Consider the following 25,368-nt stretch of genomic DNA (forward strand, 5'->3'; position numbering starts at 1 on the left):
TGGAATATGTTGCTGTGTCTCAAAGTAAATCCACATTTTAAGGGAGTTCCCCCCCCCCTTCTTTCCCATCAGCTACTGGCTGTCTGTTTGCTCTCAAGTTGGAGAACATCACATGTATGTGTTTGTACTTCTGGGGTTGTTGGGAAAGGGATGCCGTATGGAGAGGAATTCCCTTCTCTGGGACTAGAAGGGGCTTAATGATTCACTTGTTTTTTAAGAAGAGAAATTAAGTCTGGAATCACAGATGATGCACAAGGTGTTTGTCATCTGTGTTCCCCATAGTCTGTTCAGCTAAGTTGTTGGGGGTTTTTTTTTGTTTGTTTGTAATAAGGTTCTGTCCCTGTAAACCTTCACAGTTTAGTGTATGTGTTGTCTTTATGCGGTTTTGATGGATGGCATCTTTGGACTAAAACTAGCTAGGACATGCTTCAGGCTTGGGTAAAATCAGGATGGGGAGAACAAAGAGGGGCTTCTTCATCACCAGTGGAGGAAAGTGTGTCTTGGCTCAAGATTTAGCTGCAAGCCCTCTTGGCCTGTAGAGGGCAAAGGCTCTAGGGGTTTCTCTTGCCACCATCTTCGCTGGCTGATGTCTTTTTCCTTCTCCTTCTGGGAGAGTGAAGCAAGCACTCAGGTGAAGCTGAGGGGAGAATTTTGGATTTCAATGAGGTGGGAAAGGTCTGCCACTGAGTCCTGTAACTTGATCCCTTTGTATTTTTTTTATATATTTCTCAAAATAAACTTTTAAGTAAAGGATAGTGTTGTAGACCCTCCTGTATGCTGGTCCAAAAATACAGGCAGATTTTTGCATTCTACTTGTTCTGAATAAATGGGTTTAGGGACTGCTTACACAAAACATTTTCAGCACAGCGTCCTGGTTCACTTTTGGCACTCTGCCACCAGTTGTTATGGCAGTAAGTGGTGGCAGTTGAAATTGGGACCGTGGAGTGTACAGGGCTGTCTCTGAAGGCTGTATTCAGAGTCTCAGGGTTTCCCAAAATATCAGGTGTTTAGGACTGGGGTACAGAAAAGAGAGCCCTTTTTTGTGTGTGTTTCTTTTTCTAGCCTCCCTGTAAAAAAAAAAATTATATCGGATTCCTAAACACTTCCCATTTCCTGGCATCAATAGGCACCAAGGCTGGAAAAAAATTTGATGGGGGAGGGCAGAATCAAATGTTTGAGTCAGCTGCTTGCGTGCATTATAGCAGTGGTGTACACTGAACCCCCTCTGGGGTGTGAACCCTCTGGGAACCCCACATTCCACTCTGAATGTGGAACACACAGGCCCTTCTGGACTGGAACAAGGAGAAGAGGCTTCAGAAGCAGGGCATCTCCACCACTCACTTGGGGCAGGCCTAGTGGTGCAAAGGGGAATTTCACACCCTTGCTTCTGAGGAGGTACCAGTGGTGACTCAGAAGGGAGAGGAAGTTGTTTGCTGTGCTCAGGGGTGCCCTTGTTGTCAGTGCTTGGCATGTTTCGGGCAAGTGTTTGGACATGAAGTTGCTGGGGACCCCAAGGCACTGCTCTGTACTGGTCCCCCTCTATGGGGCTCCATTGCATGGTGACACTAGTACTGAAGACTCAGAGGTCAGCCGAGCCAGGTGTGCCCTTGGCTGTCACTCCACCTTGCCGAAGACAGACATGGTCTTTGATTTTGGAACTGAGAGTCAGCCTTGGAGACTGCTCTGGTGGTTTGCCCCCAAGAGCATCACCTGAATATCTAGAAAGTGGTATGTTCCAAGGACATGCTGTGCATGAACTGACTCCCCACAATAGTCTGCACTCAAGTTTTATTCAAACAGTTGCTTAGAGAAAAATTTGCTTGCAAATTTTTTTCAGGAAATAAACTGATCTACACACTTTGATTAAAAATGAAATCACATCCTGCTGAAATCAAATGTTGAAATCCTTCCACTTGATAACCTCTTCATATCCCTGAACTGACCCTCCTGCCCCACTTCTTAGGCCCAAATCTGAATCATCTTCAGGATTGTGCTGGATAGACTTGAACCGAAGGCAGGAAACTGGGAAGTGGATTCTTCTGACCAGCCCTTCCTGCTTATCTGTGATCCAGTAATCAGAGGGACTTAGCCCAAGTCAAGTGAGGGTGCTGACTGAGGAGGCACAGAACAAAATGCAATCCTCAAAGCACACGTGACATAAAAGGCCTCCCTGTAAACCTTCCCTGGAAGATGCGTATGCTGGAGTAACAGGTCTGGCCTGGCCCAGAGGCTCAGGCTGCAGGAGCAGGTGTCAGTGCAGCTACTTGAGGACCTCCCTGTGAATACCAGATGTCCTTATGGGGAAGTTAATGGCAAGTGACTATGAAGTGGGAACGAAGCAGCCATCAGGCCATGAAATGTGTTGTTGGACCTCCAGGATAGGCTTTTAGGACTATGGGGCACAAAGGAAGATGAACCTGGCTCAGGCTTTTAAACTGCCCAAAGTGTGCTGTTGTGTGTGGTTTGGTGGCACAAGGGCCCAAAGGCATGGTGTGACCTGGTGCTCCCAAGGGTGTGGGAAACAGGCCTGGCTGGACCATTTAAGATAGGATTGGGTGTTGCTCCAACAGGCACAAGGTTGACTGAGGGCTTCTGTAGTAGCTGAAGAACTGGCTCCATTGCAGCATCAGGCCCCTTTTTGTGGGAAGCCTGTTGTGGCTGGAAGGTTCCTGCCCAGGTACTGGTTCCTGTGGCATCAGGGAAACTGGCTTTCTTGCAGGTCCCACCAAGGCTGCATCATCTGGTCACTGGGTCAGGTCACCATGGGGGTTCAGTTCCTTGCCTTGGCCTCCTCCTCCTTAGAATTGCCTGCCTCAGCCCCCAGTTGTCCTGGGGTCATGGCTAAGTCACCGGAGATGATGGGAGCAGAGGTCATGGCCAGTGTCTTCACATATTGCTGAGAGGGGAATGAAGAGAGCCCCTGGAAAGCTGATTTTGCAAGTAATCACTGAAGAGAGGTACAAATCGCACTGCAGCTATTTCCGAACACCTTCCTCACGTGCACAGAGGAAGTGCGAAGGAGGGGTTATCCAAACCCCTCCTCTCCTCGTTCAAGGAATCATGTTCCACCACTTAAAGGAGAAGGCCTTCCGGCGGACATTAGTCCCACAGTGGACCTCTCCCCACCCCAGATGATAGGGCTCAAAGTCATCGAGGAAGGTGCAACGCAGTCCGAGTGGCTCCAAGAGCTGCCGGACTTCCCTCTCCAGGCAGCACTCATCTTGAATGATGGGCCCAAATGGCTTGGGGATGCCCAGGTATTTCCCCAAAACAAGCATGTTCACCTATAGGCAAGAAATGGGATACACATGAGAAAGCGATCCAGGGCTTTGCTTGTGAGTTGGGGCGGCCACAGCATCCCTGTGCATTGGGTTTGGGTGCATTGGGCCACAGCATGTGGGTTTAGGATCGCAGCCACTGAAGCCCATGTAGGGATGCTGTGGCCACCCTGCACAGTGTTAGCAGGAGTAGAGAGGGTGTAATTGGATGTGGCCAAGCCCAGCTGCCCCATCCTGAATTGTGAAGCCAGTGTGTGAACTGAGAAGCAGCTGTGGCGGAAAGCATTTCCGCAATTGGCACTAGGGCTGTGTGCCTGCCTCTGAGAGACCAAGGCCACCAGGTGGGCAGCAGTGCAAGAGAGGCTCCTTCACACCCTGGGAGGCACAGCTGGGGAGGTGGGAGCACTGCTGCACTCTGTCTCTGGTGGTGAACAGGTCCAGCCTGGAATGGGCAGCAACTAGAAGCCAGTGCGGCAAGGCAGCCCCATTCTGTGGAGCGGCCTCACTCCTTTGCACCCACCTTGGAAGGCAAGCAAAGAGTGGGGGCAAAGGGCTTCCATGGGCAGGCCAGCTGCCCCGCCTCACTGGGCACATGCTGACCCAGGTGCGCTACTCCCCCCCCCGCCCCCTTACCATGTCCGGGAAATAAGCCAGGGCTTTGCCCTTCCTGGTAGAGAAGAGCTGAGGGATGTCAATGATGTCGTCCTCAGTCAGCCCCAGCTCCTCCTTGAAGATGTCTCTGTTCCAGTCGATGCATTTCTAGGGAAGAGGAGTGGAAGAGGGGGCTGTGGCATTGCTGTGGGCCCAGAGCTGACACCCAGCCGGGCAGCACTGACCCGGCCATGCGTTCCAGGGTCAGGCCACCCTTGAGCTGCCAGCCTGAGGCTGTCGTCTTTCCTGCCTGCCCGCGAAGTCCGGCTTCAAACCAGCTCAGCCCATTGTCCATCTGTGCATAGCGCATGGCTTTGTGGAGGACATGCATCTTGCTGGTGACCAATCACACTTGTGCAGTGCTGCCTCCAGGTTGGGCTGCAATATGCTCCCCCAAACACCAGTAGTGCAGCCTGCCTTCGTTTCCTGCTTGTGGGCCCCCTACAGGTAGCTGGGGGGGCACCATGAGATACATGTTCTCGGACTAAAGGAAGCCCCTGCAGCAGCAGCCAGGCCCTTCCACTATACTGCCCTTCAGTGGGGGTCTCTGCCTCCTGTAACCTGAGCTGGGCTCATTACCTGGAAGTACTCATTGTGGCCCCTCAGGGCTTTGTCAGACAAGATTGCACTGATGGATTTCTGCCTGCCAGCTTCCAGTCCTGTAAGGAGAGTCAAGTTGTCACCATACATATATTAGGTGTCCTTTCTGGAAAAAAAGGAAAGGTCTGTGCCCTTCCCCCCCCCCCATGCTAAAAGCATTCATGTTCAGAAGCACACCAGCGCAGGGGAGGCAGGCCAGGCCTGAGTCAGTCTGGTGGGCCACTTGCTCAGCAAGCTCCTTCGTTCTGGGGGCTACATTTTCCTGCCAGTAGGCCCCACTAAACCCCATGGACACACTTCTGAGAGGATGTACCCCCCCCAAAAAAGATGAGTGTCGCTACTTGCATGAGGTCTTCCCACCTGCTTGGCAGGCAGAGGGTCCCAGCAGGTTCCGTACCTGGCAGCACCTGCAGGGAGGGCTGGGACAAGACCCTTCTCTGCCCAGCCCTCTCCCCCTGAGAGACACTGGTGGTTGGTGGCACAGCCGCTGAGCTCAGTAGAGCAGTGGCTCCGGCTCACTGGAAGGCAGCTTCCACAAGGAGTAGCTCCCCACTCAGGCTATTTCTACGCTGGTATGCTGCACAGGCACTGGAAGGTGCGGGAAGGAGTCGGACAGGCTTACCATCAAACATCATGGCGTCTCCATAGCCCTCCTGCTCCTTCTCGTTCAGTAGCTTGTAGCAGGCGCTGGGGCTGGCAAGAAGAAGCCGAAAACCCTGGAGAACGAGGGAGGGCAACTTTGAAGCGAGGTCTAACTGCCTGCAGCCCTGAGGCACTGTGGGAGGGTGTTGCTTGCTGCCTTGTCTTGCTTTTGGCTGGGGATTCCCCCCCCCCCCAGCCAGGTCAGACTGAGCACATCACAAGAATCTGTGGGAGCCAGTTGGCGATGCTGTTCCACAGCTTGCTACTTTCCCCAGCTTTTCTGCTTGAAGAACCTTCCCTCCTTCATGTCCCTCTTTTCTTTAGGTGGCTACCAGATGACTGAGGTACCTGCAGCAGCCTCTTCGACAAGTGCAAGCAGCACCAAATAAATGTGGAAATGCTGGACCTGAGTCCTGATCACAACGGATGCCAAGGATGCATGGAAAGAGCTCCATTGACTCGCTCGCATCCTCTGCCTGCCTTGGCCAAACACAGCGCAATTGGACCTTCCAGTCTCAAGGCCTTGTGCAGCAGCACGTACCTTTCTGTCGGCTGCTGGGACGAATGTCATGAATTCATCAACGTGTCCCACCACCAGCCACTCTGAATACAGCTCCACAGGGCACTGCACTTCCTGGGCACAGAGGAAGTCTCGGACAACTCTGACCATTTCATCACCTTCAGCGCTAGGCATGGAAAAACGTTGCCAGAGAGTGGGTGTCAGAGAGGCTTCCACTCAGCAGTCTCCAGCGATGTCATCTGGAGAGTTGGTGTGGGCTCCACCCCCCATGGCATTTATCGGCCTTGCCACTTTTGATCTCACCATGCATCTACTCCCACAATTACAAGGGAAGGTGGCCTTGGTCTGGTTTTCTCCAGGATCTTAAGCTAGGGATCGTTCCCAGGCTGAACTGGAGGCAGGGCCAGGGATTGGAGCAGGGGGGCCTTCATTTCCCCTGGGAGCATTTGCCCTGTATGTTGGCATCTCTGCAGAGGGAATATCCCAGCCCCCCCCCTTGCAGTGGGCACCCCTGGCATAGAGCCCAAAGAGAGTAAGATGGGGCTGTGCAATGTCCCCTGGGCCACGTGGCAATTCACTTGGCTAGTGTAACCAAAGGGTCAAAGTTTGGCCGCCCAGAGCATTTGTGCTCTGCCAGTATACAACCCTGCTTTGTGCTTCTTGCCTTGCTTACCTGGGGAAATAGCTCCCGATTAGGATTCGCCCTAGAGGGTACTCCTTGCCTTGGACAGTCACTGGAGGGCTGACCTCCAGATTCCCAAAGGAGTCCAAGCTGGAAACCACTTTGTCTGCTGGCTCTCGTGTCACATAACCAAAATCCGGACCCTGGCGTGGGGAACAAATAGCAGAATTAGGTTGCATGGAAAAGCACATAGTCATGGGCCCCCAATGGTTAGAGTCCCGTCCCCCCTTGACATATAGCACATTCATGGAACATGGGTCCAGCAGCGGTGTTAGCCGCAGTAGCTAAAATGGAGCCTGAATGTTCAGGGGTAGGCCAGTGGCTAGGGTTAAATTACAGAAAAGGAGTGCCGCCTTTGTGCCCTACAGAGTGCCAAGAGGCCGCAGCAGGCCGCCCTCTACCGGAAACAGAATAGTGGGGCTATGTGAAGGTGACTCTGTGGTGCAGTTCATGTGCCTGCTGCCGGCAGTGGCTTTCAGGCAGTGCCGTGAGTACTTCTGTGTGAATGGCACTCAGACCCTGCCAGCTAATAGAAGTTCTCCCATCTTAAGAATTCCAGCTTGCAGGTCGAAGCCCTCATCATCTGAGGAATAAACTCAAAACAGGGAAGCAGAACAAAATTGTGTATAACTAAGCAAACAGATGTCAATGTGCATAGTTTGTAATCATGTGAGCTGATTGTGAGAAAAGTGTCACCTAATCCAAAGTGTGTGTGAGCAAAACACACATGCGCATATATATCTGCACCCAGGCATGCCTGACAGTAACAAAGGATCAGGCAGTGCCTTGAAGACAACCCCCTTTACTTCTGTGTGGGGCTCATCCACGGCCTCTCAGAGGGAAGAGGGGAGTCCATCGTCGTTCTATTTCTTCTCAGTTCCAACCAAGAGGCAAGGAAATGAATTTTTAAAGACCACCTACCAGAACACTCTTGAATGGGAACACGTCCAGCTTTCTGTTTCTAGGAGAGTCGAAGACCACAGGAAAGGACTTGTGGGGAGCCTGCACGTAGCCGATCTCCATCTCATCCTGGAAGAGCAAGCGCAGCACGTATGAGCTCTTTAGGGCAAGGGGAGGCAGAAAGGCGGCATGGGCCCTCCGACCCAGGCACTTGCATGGTGCCACCAGGATACTGGCCCTGCAACAGGCCAGTCACCCACTGCTCAGCTCCTTCACACACTTGTACTGTCAGTGCCAAGCTGAGTGCAACACATTGTGCCTTTCTAGGGTGTGCCTCCAACCCCCCCTTACCCACTCTGCAGGCTGACCCACTTGAAGCAGCAGTGCTTTTGGATGCTTCTCCCTGCTGTGAAAATGGGTGGTTTTCCTGGCCCTTTACTCATGTGGGGAAGTGTTTCTCACTTGGACACAATGGATGCGCCACCTGGCCTCCAACCCCCAGCTACCTGGATCCACTGGTCACCACGATTCTCCGTTTTGGGGCAGATAATCAGGTTGCAGCCGGCTTTGGTGGTGAACTTGTTCAGATCACTCACAAAATTGTCATTATTGCCTGTACTAGATATCAAAACCAGAAGACAGGGGGCATTAAAACCAAGCTGGAAAAATAAATACCTGTCTATATTGAGCAAGGAGAAGTGGTTAGACAATTGCAAGGAACTACTTGAGCAAGCAAATACATAGATTAATAAGATGTGCTCAGAGCCATTATTTTAGCCAGGCTATTAAACCAGAGGCCAGGAAAGTCTTGGACGATGCAAATGCATCTCTGATAGGAGACACAATCCTGGCTAGCTTGCAAAATTTCCCCTGCCCAAATGAGGATGTTGGGTCATTGCACCGATACTTATTTCATTTCAAACTCCCTTTTTACCAGCAAGGCCCCCCAAACTGGAAATACACACACTTAACATGGAAGAAGATAAAATGTGTGCAGTCATAAAAATGAAAGAAGCACCCCTAAACTGAATGGAGTGCCACTGCAAGGGTTACGCCCCCCAGATGGCATGCTAGTTCTGTGGACACCCAGTAGCATCCAAGCAGGCAGGGCTGAACTGGGGGGAGGGGACCAAACTGTGTGCGAACCTGACTTCTGAAGTGGGGGGGGGAAACCCACTCCGTAAGGAGGACCTGGCGATTCTCACACTTATACCTGCAGACATAAACCGTTATCGGCTGCAAAGTGTTGGGAGTCATAATCCATGGAGCAATACGGAAAACCACCGTGTCTTTGAAAATGGGAGCCTCAGGCAAGTCCTGTAGTAGGGGAAGAAGGCAAAAGAAAGAGCTTGGCACACTGGATTCAAGGAGAAGCTTAAATCTATCAAAGGTCGAAATAGTTTTCCTCCTTTTGTAAGCATTCTTAGAACTAGGTATACAATGTAAATATAAATGTAATAATTTAAGTGTAAATACAGTGAGTGTCACTTAACAATAGGGATGTGTTCTCCCATCCCCGGCCTTAAATGATGCTGTTGTTAAATAATGTCATCTTTCAAAGCCTCCATAACCCAAGGGGAGATGTGCTCCCCTTGCCTCTAGAGGCTTTCTGAGCTCCCCAGAGGCCACACACATTCGCCTGCAGCCTTTGCAGGGCTCGGAATGGCCATTTTGGCTGAAAAAACTCCCTCCAGGAACTTCCCCAGGCCTCAGATTGCCTTACAAGGCATAAAATGTCACTTCTGCTCCCCCCCCCCAACAAGAAGGTGCACTTTATTGGCTGAAATGGCCAAGGGGAGCCCCGCAGAGGCTGCGGGCGGACACTTGCAGCCTCTGCAAGGCTCAGAAAAGCCCCCAAAGGTGAGAGGAGCACAGCTCCCCTCGCTCCAGAGGCTTTAGGTTGAAGCAGCGATGGATCATCATATACATGGTCTATCACTAAGTAACATTCTTCTGTATAACTTTATGTCCTTTATCCACTCTGGCCTTCCATAAGAGCAAGACTGAATGGTGCAGCCTCAGCAGTGGAAAGTGTGTGGACTTCTGCACGGAGGGCTTCATTTAAAGCTGCACATGTGAGACAGCCCGACGGCCAGTTGATAGAATCAGGAGAAGCAAAGCTTGCCCAGGCCCCAACTGCTTCAGCCTGTGAGTGTTGGGGGAGGGGGTGCACTTGCACCAATGCTCCCTTGTGAAAAACTCCCTGCACACAGAAAGCTAGTCCAGGTTCCAGACTGATCATCCTTGATTTCATGCAACAGGTGTGTGCACAAGCAGAGACCAGTTCAGAACCTGCTTTACTATGTGATTCTGCTGATGTGCAGTAAGCAGCCCTCAGTCTCACAACTCCATGTAAGAAGGGCCATCTGAGTCTCTTGTTGAGCCCAGCCTGAATCCTCCCCCCTAAGCACCCAAGTGCCCCTATGGACTTCCCTGCACAAGCCCCCTCATTCTCCATACCTTTCCAGTTGCCTCCAGTAGTGTCACATGGAAGGACACCAGCCCCGAGAAGCCAATATCTGGGAATTCCAGCCCTTCCACGTAGAAAATGGCCTCCTCTTGGCCACTGGCATGTTCCACTGGGTAGGAGAGCTTTCCTGACCCCAAGATGTGCTTGTACTGGCTCAGCTTTTTTCCTGCACACCAAAGAGAGAGCTTGGCAGCTTGCAATGTGGAAGATTTGGACTAGGGCCACGTGTGCAGCACTCTAGGGCTTGGCAAAAAGTGGTGAAGAAACAGAATCTGCGGACAGGAGTGACTGAGGGCTGGTGTCACAGCCTGCCTTAAGGACTGTGTTGCATGTCGGGACTCCCCAAGGGTGAAATGGGCCTCTGCCACAGATTCTCCCCAGGTGGCCTTAGGCAAGCCACTTACTCTCAACCTTTATCCCCCTCCTCTGTAAAATGGGTTGGATCAGTACTTATCTTCCTTCCCTGGCTGTTATAAGGACCCTAGCAAGATAGTCATGTGCATCTCTTTGCAGAAGTGTGGTTATCAGCATGCTGACCTCCCATCCTCAAGAGCATCCAGGGGGCTCAGAGCTTCTCCTGCTGCTCCTCCCAGCCACCCACTTCATTTAACCTTCTGTGCCCAGGTAGGGAGGCTCCTGCCCCACACAGCTGAAAGGCCTTACCCCGAGTGTGGAAGACGCCCACTTTGTCGTTGTCAGACGCAGAGACATGGAGAAGCAACTGGTGCTCAACAAAAGCCTCATCAGGCCCACGGGTTGTGAGGATCATCAGGGACATGTCTCTGAGATCTGGAGGGGAGAGCACAAGGAGGACAGTGTGGAAGGAAAAGGAAAAAGTCAGCCATTTGGAAGGGCTTTGTGGGGTTCTGTGTAGAGTCACTTGCATGGGACATTGTAGCTATTGACACACAGCCACCCATGTGCTGGTGCCTTACAACAGAAGAGAATCAAATGCTATTCTGAAGGGTTACCAGGCCAGAAAGAGATACAAAGGAGAACAGAAGGGGCTCAGAGAGCAGGTGCTGCACAGGTGATCTGGGAGGCAGTTCTTGGCAGGAGCAGCAGCAAGGGAGGAGGGCATAGATTGGAATCTGGCTCTTCCCAGCCAAGTTCAGTCCTTGGACCAGGTTCCTATGCTGGCTCTTGCAGACCCAGGTGTTCAAAACCAGCTCTTTGATTTGTGTGACACACACATTGACAATATACATGCACACACACATTTTTGGGGAGGGGGCAATGTTGACGGTTCGGACCCTGGAAGCAGAAAAGAGGATTTTTCCTCCCACCTCCATCCAGTGACCAGGAAGCCAGAACCTGGTCCCAGCTGGTTGCTCACCTTCATATGACCTCACTTGTAGGTCCTGGTTGTCCATGCCGCCCTCTTGAGAGTCGTCCCTGTCACAATTCACCAAGAGGATGGCTCCTTTGCCATCTGGACCCCATGTCCAATGACTCTGCAGAGGCAAGCACAAACGACAATTCATCCACTGCCATCATATGCAAGACCTTGGGGGTCCCAGGTTTCTGGCATTCCTTGCCCTTATCAGTGTCCTTTGCCATCTCTCTTCCTTTGCCTGGGCAGTTCTCACCAGAACCTTGATGAGATGCTGAATCAAGAACACCCGTGAAAAGAAGGTCCCTGGACTGAAGACAGCCTCGATCAGGGCCTTGGCTCCAGACAAGGTTTATCATACAGCAATGCCCTTTGTCACCACTAGTCACCCTTTTGCCCTGGGCCGGGCTCCCTGTCATAGCAAGTGCCCAAGCTCCCTCCCACCTTCCATGGCTACTGTGCTCAAACGAGAGTCCCCTCCTACCTTGTCTCTGGCTCTCCGGCTTACAGATCCTGAGCGGTTTGTATCAGCATCCAGGGAGATTTCTGCAGCACAGGAGAGAAAAACTGGATGTTGGTGGGTTGCACTGCCAAGGTGCACTTCTTTTGCTTGTGCTCATGTTTTCATGTGATTCCTAATGCCTTGAATGTGGACCAAATTAAGCACATCAGCGCCACACCCATGTTCTGGGGTGGGAATGGTTCTCCAGTGCAAGAGAGATTCTCCAGGAGGGTGAGATTGTTCTTAGGACTGACATGACTGGGACCAGTGCAAAACAGCAGGCTTCTCCGGTGACATTCAGCTCCTGCAAGATTGTAGCCAAGTGCGACGCCCCAGCTGGTGCCGTTGCACTGACCCCAGTGGTGTAGCTAGTGGGGGGCGGGGCGGTGCGCCCCAGGTACCACCCTTGGGGGGGTGTAACACCACAAATGACCCAACATTGCTAACATCATGAAGGTTAGGAGTAACCCCCTCATGCCATATACCGTTGGATGTGGAATTTCCAGCAGAATGCAATGCAAAAAACCACATTGAAATATCTCCTTTCCATCAAAAGTTATGGCCAAAAATCTGGAAACCCAAAAATGCATGGAGCCCTATGGAAAGTGAAACCGAGCCATATCATGCGTTTACTCATAAGTAGGTGGACATGCCTTAGTTCGTCAGAAAGAGCAGGCTGAGAGGAATCCAACGACACCAGAATGGTTCCTGTCCAATGAAAGCAGCCCCTAAAAAACACCCAAGAAGAAGTCCCTCCTTCCAAGCTGAGGAATGTATTGAGCCCTATGGAAAGCTAGAGGAAGCCACACGGTCGCATTTACTCGCGAGCAGGCAAGCATGCCTTGGTTCCTTGTCAAGCTGGAGTGCAAGGCTAGCTTCCTTGTCCCGATCTGATGAAAGTGGAGCTGAACAAATGCTCCCGAAGGCAGCACCCCCCCCCCCCCAAATTTTATTCTTTGGGGGGGGTGCTGCCTTTGGGAGCATTTGTTCAGCTCCGCTTTCAGAGTTCACTTTTCTTACAGTTCAGAGGCTTCAGCTGTAAGGTGAATTTTTACTTGTTTTTAGACATGCAAAGCTGGGTGAGTCTTGATAGTGATATGCTTACTCTCCCCCCCTCCAAGCCTGGATCCCCCCACAATCTCCCTTTCTCCCCCCGCCCCCAAGCCTGGATTCCCCACAATCTTCCTAGTGATCAAAATTCTGGAAATTGTGGCTTTCAGGAATAATACCATCATGTTCTATACCATTTGATGCAGAATTTCATCCATTGCTTGTGGGGAAATATTCACTGCATTTATTTTTTGGTCATTATTATTATTAATTCCATGTCATGACTGTCTCACCTACCTCACAGGGTTGTTGTGAGGACAAAATAAGGGGAGGAACTATGTACGCCACTCTGAGCTGCTTAGAGGAGGGTGGTGTAAAAATGTGAATTAATTAATTAACATAATTAACACAGCCAAGTGTAACAATAATATTATTAATAATAATTAATAATTAATAATTAATTATATTAATTAATATTAATTAATATAATTAATTAATTACATCATATGGGGTGACAATATTTTATGGGGCCCGGATGTCAAATGACCTAGCTACGCCTCTGACTGACCCACTTTGTCCCTTGCATGCCAGGCCATTGGGTGGGGCTATACATTGGACAGGAACATTTCCCCACATGGTGAGGACACCCCACTTGGCTGTATCACGATCTGTGCTCTGTGATCGACCATGTGACTTGCTGCTTGCTTGTTTCACAGTGCAATCCTATGCATGTCTACCCGGAAGGAAGTTTTACCGCATTCAGTGGGGCTTACTCCCAGGTAAGTCTGTACAGGTTGACAATCTTACATCCCAGTCCTAGCCAACTTTCCAGCACTGATGCAGCTGTGCCAACAGGGTATGTGCTGCATTCTGTGGTGGGGGGCAGTCATGGAGGTCTCCTCAAGGTAAGGAAATGTTTGTTCCCCTCCCTCGTAGTTGCATCAGCACTGGAAAGGTGGTTAAGATTGGACGGTTAGATTTGTAAATTATGTTGCACAAAATGATTGGTGTTTTGGAAACAAAATGAAACAAAAATGATTAGAAATAGTGGAAAAAAACCTTTAAGTCCTAATGATCTGAAAAATCACCAGATTTTGCCTCCTGAGTTCCAGATTCCTTCCAGCCAAATCCCCCACCTCTATTTTGGCCCAATTCCACCCTGATCAGCACTAAAAGCAGGTATATTTATTTATTTATTTATTTATTTATTTATTTAATCTGCCTTCCCCCCCCCCCCCCGGAGGGCACCCAAGGTGGCTAACAACATTAAAAAGTCATAAAATACATTAAAACAACAGTAATAAAAAAGTAAAAAAAAAACAACCAGCAGCGATAAAATCAGCAATTATTTATCAGTTAACAGCAATAAAATCATTTATTAGTTATTTAGTTAGTTATTAACAATAAAATCAGCAGTATATCTTTGCCATTCTTACTGGGCACCTGGCTTTTTCTCCCACCATATCTTTTTTGCTTTGCATAGTTGCTGACTTACCTACGCAGGTCAGACGGAGCAAGGCTTTGGCTATGGGTGTCTTCCCACTGTTTTTGAAGTATGAAATTCGGACCTGCCAAGAAATGACAAAGTTGCCAGTGACTTGAGTAAATGGCTTGCAGTGAAGCCAACAGTAAAACATATGTGTTCACATGACAATTTAAACCATTTTTCAGCGGGGGGAAAAGGGAAGAGCTGCCCTGGGCATGAGGCCAGGCATGATGGCAGATCTGCAGGACTCTCATTCTACCCACCAACTCCAACTCCCTGGATTCAAGGGGGAGAGGAGAACAGACAGGCAGAGGAAGTGTGGAGGAAAAAAAGAAAGTTGGAAGCCAGAACATCTGAAGCACTGGAGCTCATCACTCTCTTCTCCCCCACACTTCCTCTTCTATCACCCTTTTCAAATTCAGGGCCTGGGAGGAGGATAAGCAGACACGGCTGGCACACCAGCAGGTAAGAGGTGCAGAATCTCTTGCACCTCCCAACCCCCGGGGGCCTTGCGGCAGCCCTGTTAAATAGACAAGGCTCCCCTCACAAGGACCCCAACAAAGAGGTCAATAAAAATTATCTGGTGTCTATTGATTTATGACATTTTCACCCCACACTTTCCCCAAGGAGCTCAGGGCAGTGTGAATGATTTACACACACGTGGTTTCTCACCTTCTCATCATCGACTTCAACACTTGGCATATCCATTCCTGCCAGGACCTCCACGCTGGCATCCAGGGGCCACTTGGGCAGAAGGGAGGGAATCTTCATGACTTTCCCATTGAGGATAACATAGAGGTTCACGCCAGGTGTCCCCCAAACATCAAAGCCCGTTGCATCAAGAGGGGCAGCCCTATGGCCAGGGGAAGAAAGAGGTTCAGCAGTCAGGAAGCTTCTGGTGCAATATGCAATGCATCCCCCCAAAATGGGTACTCTGTCTCATCTCATTGGATTATTGCTCTCTTGGTGTCCCATCACATTTTGGATATATTGTTATTAACATCATATGCAGTTATATGGACCCCGAAATCCTCACCTGGGTGCTTGGCTTTGCAATCAGAAAGACCATGAGCTTTACTGAAACTGGGGTGATTTAGGGTTATCACCCAATCCAGTTTTTAAAAGGGGGGAGCTTTGGGAGCTGCAGTCCCTTCAAGGTCTCTTGATCTCTATCAAAGAATTGTCAGACTCCTCCCCCAGCTATTTTTCCCACAGCTCTGGGGAGGGGGGAGAGGTAGAACCAATTTCATCACAGGTTCAAGCTTTTTTTCCCATTTGTGTTGTTGCAAATGCAGAGGTCGTGAACTGCTTTACAGATTAAGGCTGCAAATATAAACACATGTATTGCCAAAGGGGACACACTGAATTCAGTGGGACTTCCAAATTGCAAATATTTCACTTGGAGCAGAAACAATGTGGTATCAATTAGTGTGGACAGAGTATGTTTCTCTAACTACCAGGAAAGAAGAGGCAACTATTGATAACTGGTATCCATTTTTCATCAATAGTTACATTAATCAATGAAAAGCGTTTTGAGCAACTAAAAAGGCCACCCAATCAATTGGGCGACACAGTTTCAAATCATTTTTAAGATATGCTCTTAAAAAAACAGCAGCCTTAAGAAGAGGCACTCTCCCTTCACTCTGGCACAGGAAGGAAGACCTTTTCATCTAAAAAAAAACTCAAAAGTATCTCTCTTTCTTCAAAACACTTGTTTTAATCACATGCAGATCTTTGCCGACACTGAACTGGGGCATTAATTGATTCAAACACACACAATTAATTGGTAGAGATGTCTTCAATGGCGACAGTCCTTGTATTGCAGAGAAGAGGCATTTGCCTTCCAGTTAGACTTGGGCTCCAGCGCCTGCCTGCCTGCCCGAGAAATGTACCACTGATGGATTGACTGCAGTTGTAGACAGCCTTGTCCACTTGGCAAAGCTACCTGTGCAGCCTGATGCTCTCTACACTGCCACATTCAGATATGGTCCAGTCAGCAAGGGGCCACTACTGCTGGGGGATTGTTCTGTCTTTCGGTCAGTGCTTGTGGAGAAGATGGCCTTCAGCAGTGCTACTGCAATCTGAGGATACCTGTGATCATCAAAAGGCAGTTCTCCTAAGTCTCTCAATTAAGCAAGACTCTAGGACCAGTTCTGTGGGTTAGGGCTGGCACTGCTCCCAGGAGCTCCACATGTCCTCTTCCTCCTGAATCAATTGCACCAAATACCAAACCCTCAGCAGATTGCTGAGTTATTAAACAGCTGTCAGGAGCTGAGCCAGGAAACCTGTAATTGTCAGGGTGAGTGAGACAAACACAAAGCCTGGCAGGTTAGTGGATGAACAAGGAAATTGTCTAGCTGAGGTTTGTAGAGGGCCTGGCAGCCATGTACAGAAAGAGGTGCCTTCCAGTTGCACATATCTAACTAAGGGCACAATCCAGGCTTGCCCTTGGGCTGGCGCAAGTCCCATAAGGCATGTTTGCGCCTCCTTGAGAGATGGCTGGGCCAGCACACAGAGTTGCGCCAGCCCGCAGAGGCTGAATTCAGCCTCCATAGGCAGCAAGTCTTGCATCAGCCAAGCTCAGCCAATGCAAGGCTCTTGGGAAGGCAGGGAGGAGGTGGGAGGGAGGCATTCCGGGATGGGGGGGAAGGCGGGGGGGAGTGGGATGCAGGGCTGGAATTCAGCTGCTATGCCAGATCCTAGTCCCCATACCCAAGCAGCACTGAGCTGCTTCAAGTCGCTCAGCTCTCCTTGGACTTGTGCCACCTCCTGAGGTGGCGCAAGTCCAAGGAGACCCACAGGGGCTGCAGTGGCTTACCCAGGAGTAAGGTGAAAAATTTCCTCTTACCTTCAGCTGAACCACTTTGGAGCCCTATCTTGCGTTGGATACAGCACAAGCCTCCTGGCTTGCCTTTCCAGCGCAAGATAGGATTGTGCTGTAAGAGACCCTGGGCATGTTCAAATAACTCTCTGTTCCAGGTGCTGGTGCACTCCCTCAACCCTTTTGGTTTCTAAAAGCCAGAGGACTGTGGTGGTCAGGGGCAGGTGGAATGATTGCGCTCCTCTCCAGAACATGTGAGCTATCCTGGAATAAGCTATTCCTGGTCCACCAAAGTTCCAGTGTGGGATGGGGCACCCTAAATGTGTGGTGTAAGTCAGACTGGGTTCCAAAATGGCTCTGGGCATCTGCCGTCTAGCACAGCATGGAGATGCCTACAATCTGCAGTAGCACTTGGAGGTCAGGTCCATCACTGGCTGCTCTGTGCTCCCTCTAGGTTCAGTGGCAGTCTGACACTTGAATGCCAATTGTAGGAGAGCAGCAATGGGAGAGGGACACCTGGCCAGTGTGGGCAAGAGGATTCTGGAGACGCTCTTGTGCCAGGGTAGCACACAAGCCTCCAGGCATCCGGGAGTGTTTTCAGCCTGGACTGTTCCCTCACCGGTTAAAGACCAGCTATACAGTGTCATCACATGGCAAGCAGGCCCCTGCATTATATCCTCCCAAGGACCGAGTAGCATCTGACCACACTGCTGCAGCTCATCAGACATCCCGGGTGGAAGAGAAACCAGTAGGAGGCCTCTCACCCAATGGCAAAATAATACAAACCACCACCATGTCAAGTCGTCCTCCACATGTGCACCAAGATAAGTTACTTGGGTTGCAATCCTAACCACACTTTCCTGAGAGTAAGCCCCATTGAACAAAATAGGACTTACTTCTGAGTAGACCTGAATAGCCCTTGGTCCATTCATGGCTGCCTGCCTGCCTGTGCTGGCTCATGTCTGCACATCAAGGCCCAGTTACCAGGCCCAACTGGTGTTCCTAGAGGCTCCTCCAGATGGTGGACTGTGAGGATCAGCACATTCACTCCTGGCAGCTCATTAGCTTACAACTGGTTCACACCCAGTCTGATGAGCTCAGATTGATTTGGCCACCCTGCTTGCAGTCAGCCATTCCTCCCCAGGGTTCTCTGCCTTCTCCAGCCAGATTCTGGATGTATGGGCCAATGGTGCTTCTTCAGTGCAACCAGACTGACTGTCTGCTTTACCTCCTGTTGTTTTCCTCACCACATTTTCAGAATGAAGCACCAACTCCAGCTTCCAGATTGTTTGCTTGTGAGAACCTGACTGGTAGAGTCCTGCTGCCTACGCCGCTCTGGAAGGCAGACACAAAGGGCAGCTCCTCGTCTTCAGAGCCAAGAAGACAAGGAGATCTTGGTATGACCTCTTTGTGTGCTGGGGGGAGAACTCAGAACATCCTGTTGCATCTTGCAGTATTGTGCAGCAGTGGTGCTTCTAGAGTCCCTGTGCCACATCACCATCTCAAGGACTCAGAAGTGAGCTCAGTGTGTGGATTAGTGTCTTAATGGGATTCAGACACTAGGTGACTTGATGTTTGGCATATCAAGGGTGGAGTCAGGAGCTTCCTGTTTGCTGTCCTCTTCCTGTGACTGGCTAATAAAGTGGTACTCAGCATACTAAATAGTGAACAGTGTCCCCTGGTTTTCTCATGACACTCAGCCAAGTGTCCATAGTGAGCAGAAGGTCAGACTAGATGGCCTCCTAGGTCCCTTCCAGCTCTAACACCCGATGATCCTTTGGGCAGGCTGCCCAGTTTTCATCTCCCATCTGAGATAGTGGGTGGCTTCCTCCTGCCTGCCTTTGCCTCTGTTCAGTTCAGTCCATTCACCTTTGGATTGCCAGTGCAACATTTGGCAATACGGTCCTTGCCTGCATTGTGCTGGGATCTGCATATTGCTCAGATCAGGGCAATGAAACCTAGAGAGCAGTCCCAGGCTGACACCACGGTTGCTGCCCAAGAAAGAGACCCAAGAAGCTCCTTTGCCATGCTTCCTGTGTGGTTTTGTTTAAAGGGACGGCACATGTGAAAGAGCTCCTTTGTTTGCACTGTCCCTGTCAATAAAGCCAGGCAGCCTGCTCTTTCAGCTTTCCTCCATTTGGGTGAACAGGACGCAGTTCACTGCGGTTGATGTCAACGGCAGGCTGGAGGGAGGCAGCAGCAGACTCAGGGTGAAGCACCCCTTGAATCTGTCACCCTCTCAGAGCCCTTGCAATCTGTTTCACCTCACTTCCCAGTTGTGCCAGCAGCGGCTTAGGGCTTGATGTCATGTTGACTCAACCCAGGTCCAAATCCCACCAAGATTAGGAGCACCTGCTTCCTTCAACTTCAACTTCCCCCAACTATCTCAGACTGGCCAAAGTCAGCCAATGACACACCCCATTTCACCACCCCTAATACCTGTCAAAAAATCACAGCCCCACTCCTGGCAGGTGCTGGCAAACCTCAGCGGTTGTGCTGGTTTCTTCTCCTGGTTTGCAAGCAGGGACTAGTTCCAGGGGAACCTCTCCTTTCCTCTCCTCCTTGGAGCGTGGTCCCTGGGCTGCCTTGAGAGTCCCACAACTGCTCTCAGCACACTGAGAAATCTGTGCCTGCTTGTGACTGTGGGTCTCAAATATCATTACAGAATTAGGAAATGGGTGTTGGAGTTGTGGCTGTCAACAACAGAGCAGTGATTTCTGGCAGTGATTGCAGCAAGCTTAACTAATGTTGTTTGCAAGGCCATCCAACTCAATCCAAATGCTCAAACCTAGAGCAAAGTCACCCTGCTCTCTCAACTAAAGGAAGCCAGGACCCAGATGGTGCCACAGCCCTGGGACTTCTCTCCACTCGGGGAGGCGGGGCATGACCACAAAACAACTTCTAGAAATCATTCGATTTTTCCACAAAGATCCCATAAAAAGACAAAAGTGGCCCTTTCTGGAATAGGTTGCCAGCGTTTTTTAGGGCTGAGCTCTTCTGTTGTCTGATAAAGAGAAAAACCAGCAGGTAAAGCTTCCCTTAGCATGCAGATGAAATAATGGACTTCCCCTGCTAAACATTTGCTTGCCAGGCTGCCTGCCTAGAAAAACTGGCAATTGTGTCATCACCCTTCCTTTCCATCACCATGCAGTCAAAACCACAGAGTGCCTCAGAACAGAAGGAGAAAGCAAGAGAAGTCAGGAACGCTGCAGAGCAAGCATGGAAAGCAGTTAACAGGTTGCCAGCCTATCGGGGAAAAAGAGTCCAACCTGCAGTTCTTTTAACAGGAGCTGGATCTGCAGTCAAAACTCTTCACAGCATTGAAGCAAACACTTCCTCCTGTCCTTGCATTAAGCAGTTGTTCAAGGCGCAGGGCTGCAGCTGGGAAACAAGACCAGCTCCAGCCCTGGTTGAAGCCTCAGCTAAGGGGAATGCTTGTCTTGCGTGCTTCACTCTCCACATCACAGTAGCTCAGTCAGGGGCTAAGTACGCCACTTCTGCCCTGCTCACATGCCTGCTTGTGTGGGGGTGACGCCAACTGCTGCTGCTCTCTTCCTCGCTCTCATGCCAAGCAGAAAAGGAATGCCTGCCTGCCTGCCTGCCTTTGAGGGCAATGTTCAACAAGCCTCCTGCTGCTCTTTTGCACTTTCCTGCCACACCATCCACTCTTGTCATCTCCCAGCGCTGGAGCCTTTGCCTTTGGGCAGTTCGCAGTCTTTGGTAGTGCGCAGCTTGTACACAGGTACAGGCAAAAGCACCCATGTGCATCATCTCCTGGGATTCCTTACAGCAGCACAACCCCTCCCAAACTGTAGCAGGCTTGTTCATTGCACATGCTGTCCTTAGAGAGCCTGTTCTAGAGTGACGCTGTCTTGGGCAAGATGGTGCCACCCAAAACCAGCCACTTACCATGCATGGGTCAGGTAGCATGAAATCTTCAAGCAGAGGCTCAACAAGCACCTCCTGGAGATGCTGAAGGAGGATTCCTGCTACAGGCAGAGGGTTGGACTAGATGATCTTTTAGCAGGGATGGGCAAATTCAGCACGCCTTGACTCGAGTCATGAGTCATGAGACTCCGCCCCCCGTGACTTGGGTCAAAAATGAGACCTAACAGGGTCACTTTCCAAGTTGCCTGGAGTGTTTTCACAACTTGAAAAAACTTTAGTCACAAGTCTTTTTGATACACGGTTCAGGCACAGAAAAAAGTGGACCTGCTGCTGGAGTGTGTATGTGACTTGGGAGTTCTCTTTAAACACTCCCACGCTGCCCTATTCCATCTGTAAACAAGGCGGGAAGGGTGGGACAGACTGTGAGAGACAGAAGTGGCAGGAGGAGGGTCATGCGCAGCAGCTGTGAGGCTTACCAAGATGACCTGAACTTTTGCAGCTGTACTCAGAAGTAGTCCCACTGTAACTAGTCATTCAGTGGGGCTTCTTCCCCTCAAGTAACAATGGAGCTCACAGCAGCCATGCAATTGGAAAGCGTGATTTCTATTAACCTCCCCACCACCACTTCTTTTATCCCTAGGCTTCTCCAGCCAATTCCAAGGCAAGAACCCCCTTGGGCTCCTTCTTCTGTTCTCCCTCATCCAAAGAAAAAATCAGACCGCCCATCCTTCATCTAGTTATCATCGGTTCCTTCCTATCAGAGATGGGCAAGAGAGCCAGCTCCTGCCTCCCCCTGCCTGCTCAGATGCAAAATCAAAGATTAACCCTTCCCTGCCTCCTAGTTGGAACTTCCCTGCTGCTCATCCAATCTGAATGACGGCCCCACAAGATCTTTCATGCCACAAAAACAATTAGCAAGCACACCCAGACACAGACAGACTCGAATCTACATGTGCGGGGACTGAGTGCCAAGTCAAGGGCCCTTGACTAGAGTGTTTTGCCGAGTCTTCCATGCATGTAATGAGTCAGCAAAAAATGCTGATTTTCACGACTCAGTCACCTGACTTAAGTTTCCATCCCTGCCTTTTAGGCCCCAACTCTAGGATTCTATGATAAATCTGTTACATTTATCAGCTGATCCATACAGGCTGACAGCTTTGGGCAGGGGGGAATGCTGATATAAAGACTCAGATCTTTTCTACATACTGCTGTGAATTGCAAGCATGATTTTGTTCACCCACTAATGATCCCATTAAAAGTTAACACAACAGAAATTCCAAGCAGGAACACGTTGAATCCCTACAGTCCTGACAATACATTTTGAATGGAACAAGTCAAAATTCTCAAAATGGACTCTTCCCTCACACTGGCTCATTCAGCGCTCTCTCTCTCTCTCTCTCTCTCTCTCTCTCTCTCTCTCTCTCTGTCCCTGGCTTCCTAGTTCTGCAACTCCTGATTACAACCATCTTATTCCTCCTAAGTGTGAAGCCAGATGGTCTGGTGGCTATTGGCCTGGGAGTGAAACATGGTCACCCCTTCCCACTCTCCAGAAACCACCATTACCACTCACCCACAATCACAATCAACACAATCAAGTTAACCCTAATGCTTGCGCACTGTGCTGTACAGCTAGAGAAGGCTCCAGAGAGTGAGAAAGGAAGGAGTCCCTTTCCCCCTTCCCACCTTGCCTTCTGAAACTCTCTTCTCCATGCGGGACCTTAACATCACTTTCTGGTTTGACAGGATCTATCAAAGAGAGGAGCTCTCCTCCTCAGGGCTGAGGAGACCTCAGGAATTGCTCCAGGCTTCAGCTCCTCAGGACAGGAAAACAAATGACAAATCGCAGTGTCTCCACTGATGAATTATACTTGCAGATAAGAAACTCCTGGGTACTTGCAATTGGTTCTTTGCTTGTCAAAGGGCACAAGTCAGACCAGAGAGCAAAGGCAGCAAAGGCTGGGGAAAGGGGGCAGAACAAAAATCCTTGAGAATTATGGTTGCCCCAAACCTTTGACTGTCCCACCTTTATTTTGTATTCACCAACAGCAGAGTAAGAGCCCAATCCTATCCAATTTTCCAGTGCCAGTGCAGCTGTGCCCATGGGGCATGCACTGTATCCAGTGGTGGGAAGGCAGTCACAGAGGTCTTGTCAAGATATGGGAACATTTGTTCCCTTACCTCGAGGCTGCACTGCAGCTGCACCGGTGCTGGAAAGTTGGGTAGGATTGGGCCCTTAGCCTCTGTGATGCTCCTCAATCCCCACCATCTAGCTCCACCAACAACCGTTCTGGGAGCAAAACAGTCAGGGATGTCTGGTGCAGCATTCAAGAACTGTTTGTTGCTTATTGCTGTAATTTTTCCTGACCTCTGCCTTAGAAGGAAACCTTCGTGCTTCCAGTTTGCTCTGGAGGCTGGACTGAGTTAAGTGACTATGGGAGATTCAACTGTTCCTTGCTTGCTTCAAAGCAACCCTTGTCTAAGCTGCCCTGCGTGTCTGAACTGAAACTGTCTTTCAGGGGCTGATTTAAATCTGTATGTAAACCGCTAAACTCCAGATATTTCAAGTTGGGAACTGTTCAGGCTCCTGCAAGGTGTCCACACACTCCCACTTCCCCCCTCCCATCCCTTTGCTTACCACCTGACTAATGAAGAGTCTTGTTGCACTTGCAGAAAGCTTTGGACCCCAACAAAACAGGTAGTAAGCAAAGGGATGGGGGAAAAGTGGATGCCTGTGGATGTGTTGTAGGAACCTGAACTTTTTGGCTGGTCCTCATAAAGACAGTACCTCACACTGGATAAGTACAGGTAGTCCCCTACTTAAGGGTGTCCAGCTTACTGACAGCCCAACTTAATTACAACCATGTTGCGCTTTTGCAGAGACGCAGCCTATTCGCTCCATGTTTTTGTGTAGGCACAAGAGTGCTGGTTTTGGAGATGGAGAGAGGGGAAGAGAGATGCTACATTTTGGAGACTCAGAAGAGGGGGGTAAAGGAGAGCCAGTTCAGCACTTAATAGAACTGTCCTCGTATTCCTCTCCAAATAACACAAATGCAAATGGTAACTTGTTGCAAAACATAAAATATAAGTTGCAAAAAGCAACACTGACATGTGCAGCCCCCACCCCCGCATCTAGGTGGCCCTGTGGCCCATTTTGCACATCAGCACAAAGCAGGGTGACCGCAGAGTGGACGTTTGCTGGGGAGGGAATTATTAGCTATTCTTCTGATCATAACTTATTTCTTAAAAAATAAATAATTGTTACACTTACATAATTGACCACAAATAAATAATTGACCGCTTACAGAAAGTGGTCCACGATTTTGTTGACGTTGCGTAAAGCAGCAAACAAAGCATGTTTGTACTTAAGTGCCGACCTCCAGAATCTGCCAGCACCTCAGGAGGGACCAGCTCTGGTTGATGGGAATGGCTATTTGCACCCTTGCGGGTGTAAAGGGGGTCTCGCAAGCGCTGCGAGCTTCAGCGAGAAAGGAAAGAGCACCTCTGAGCATGTGCAGGACGCTGCCCTGCCGCCCCTGTCTTGGGGGGCGCCTGGACGGACCCCCGCGGAGAAGGCGGTTCTTACCCGCGGACGTCGAGGGACAGCTCCGTGCCCAGCACGCACACGGTGCTCGTGGGCTGCTCGACGGACAGCCGGACCCACCGCTGCTGCGCCATGTCGCCGGCGCCTTCCGCCTCCGCGCGCGCTGCGGCCGCCCGCTCCCGCCGGGATGGATATAGCCTCCGAGGCGGGGCCAGGGAGCGGGTACCACCGAGCGCTCCGCCCCCGGCCGCCCGGAGCCTGGCAGCCGCCTGGGGCGTTCCGCGCACTCGGCCACGCCCGGAGCGCACGCTCGCCCGGGCGCCCGCGGGAGCAGGCGGTCGCCCTCGCTGGACAGCGCTCCGGCTGCTCCCGCCCGTCCGCCTGCCTCGCTGCGCCGAGCTCCGGTATTCCCTGCCGGGGAGGCGACGCTCGCTCCGCCCGCCGAGCGCTCTTTCGGGGCGGCTCCGGGGGGGGGTCCGCGGCGGAGCCCGAGCCAGGGGCGCCGGCTGCAGGGCGAGGCGTGTGGAGCCCGCTGTGCCGGGCACGTGCCCAGGTCCGCACCTGGCCCTGGGACCGGGAACGAGGCCGGAGCGGCGCGCTGCTCCGGCGAAGGTGCAGCAGTCACAAGGAAGAGTGCGCGCGTTGATGCGTATGCTTGTGTGTAGGCGTGTATGTGTCTGTGTAAGAACAGCCCCACTGGATCAGGCCCAAGGCCCATCTAGTCCAGCTTCGCCCACCAAATGCCCCAGGGAGCGCACCAGACAACGAGAGACCTGCATCCTGGTGCCCTCCCCTGCCTCTGACATAGCCCATTTCTAAAATCAGGAGGTTGCACATCTTGGCTTGTAACCCGTGATGGATTTGTCCTCCAGAAATTTGTCCAACTCCCTCTTAAAGACATCCAGTCCAGATGCCATCACCACATCCTGTGGCAAGGAGTTCCCCAGACCAACGACAGGCTGAGTAAATAAATATTTTCTTCTGTCTGTCCTGACTCTCCCAAC

General features: G+C 50.8%; 1 protein-coding gene across 1 annotated transcript; it reads right to left on the reverse strand.

Moving 5' to 3' along the window:
* Positions 1 to 3,050: 3,050 nt before the first annotated feature.
* On the reverse strand, positions 3,051 to 24,498 carry LOC136660060 (protein-arginine deiminase type-3-like). The gene is made up of 16 exons (XM_066637036.1): positions 24,407 to 24,498; positions 14,787 to 14,967; positions 14,124 to 14,196; positions 11,561 to 11,622; positions 11,080 to 11,197; positions 10,407 to 10,532; positions 9,734 to 9,909; positions 8,487 to 8,590; positions 7,780 to 7,891; positions 7,295 to 7,402; positions 6,365 to 6,516; positions 5,713 to 5,857; positions 5,152 to 5,245; positions 4,509 to 4,588; positions 3,912 to 4,037; positions 3,051 to 3,284 (listed from the first exon to the last, which is right to left on the reverse strand). The coding sequence occupies exons 1-16, from the start codon at positions 24,496 to 24,498 to the stop codon at positions 3,051 to 3,053; spliced, it is 1,983 nt and encodes a 660-aa protein (XP_066493133.1).
* Positions 24,499 to 25,368: the final 870 nt, after the last annotated feature.

Source organism: Tiliqua scincoides, chromosome 9 (assembly GCF_035046505.1).
Source record: "Tiliqua scincoides isolate rTilSci1 chromosome 9, rTilSci1.hap2, whole genome shotgun sequence".
Taxonomy (NCBI): Eukaryota; Metazoa; Chordata; class Lepidosauria; order Squamata; family Scincidae; genus Tiliqua; species Tiliqua scincoides.

Bases quoted from the DNA above. Each gene is read 5' to 3' on its own strand.
- LOC136660060 (XM_066637036.1), bottom strand. From the start codon at position 24,498: ATGGCGCAGCAGCGGTGGGTCCGGCTGTCCGTCGAGCAGCCCACGAGC. The intron at 14,968-24,406 runs GTAAGAACCGCC...CCCTGGCCATAG, and splicing joins CTGTCCCTCGACGTCCGCGG to GGCTGCCCCTCTTGATGCAA. The intron at 11,198-11,560 runs GTAGGAGGGGAC...TTGCCTCTGCAG, and splicing joins GCCGGAGAGCCAGAGACAAG to AGTCATTGGACATGGGGTCC.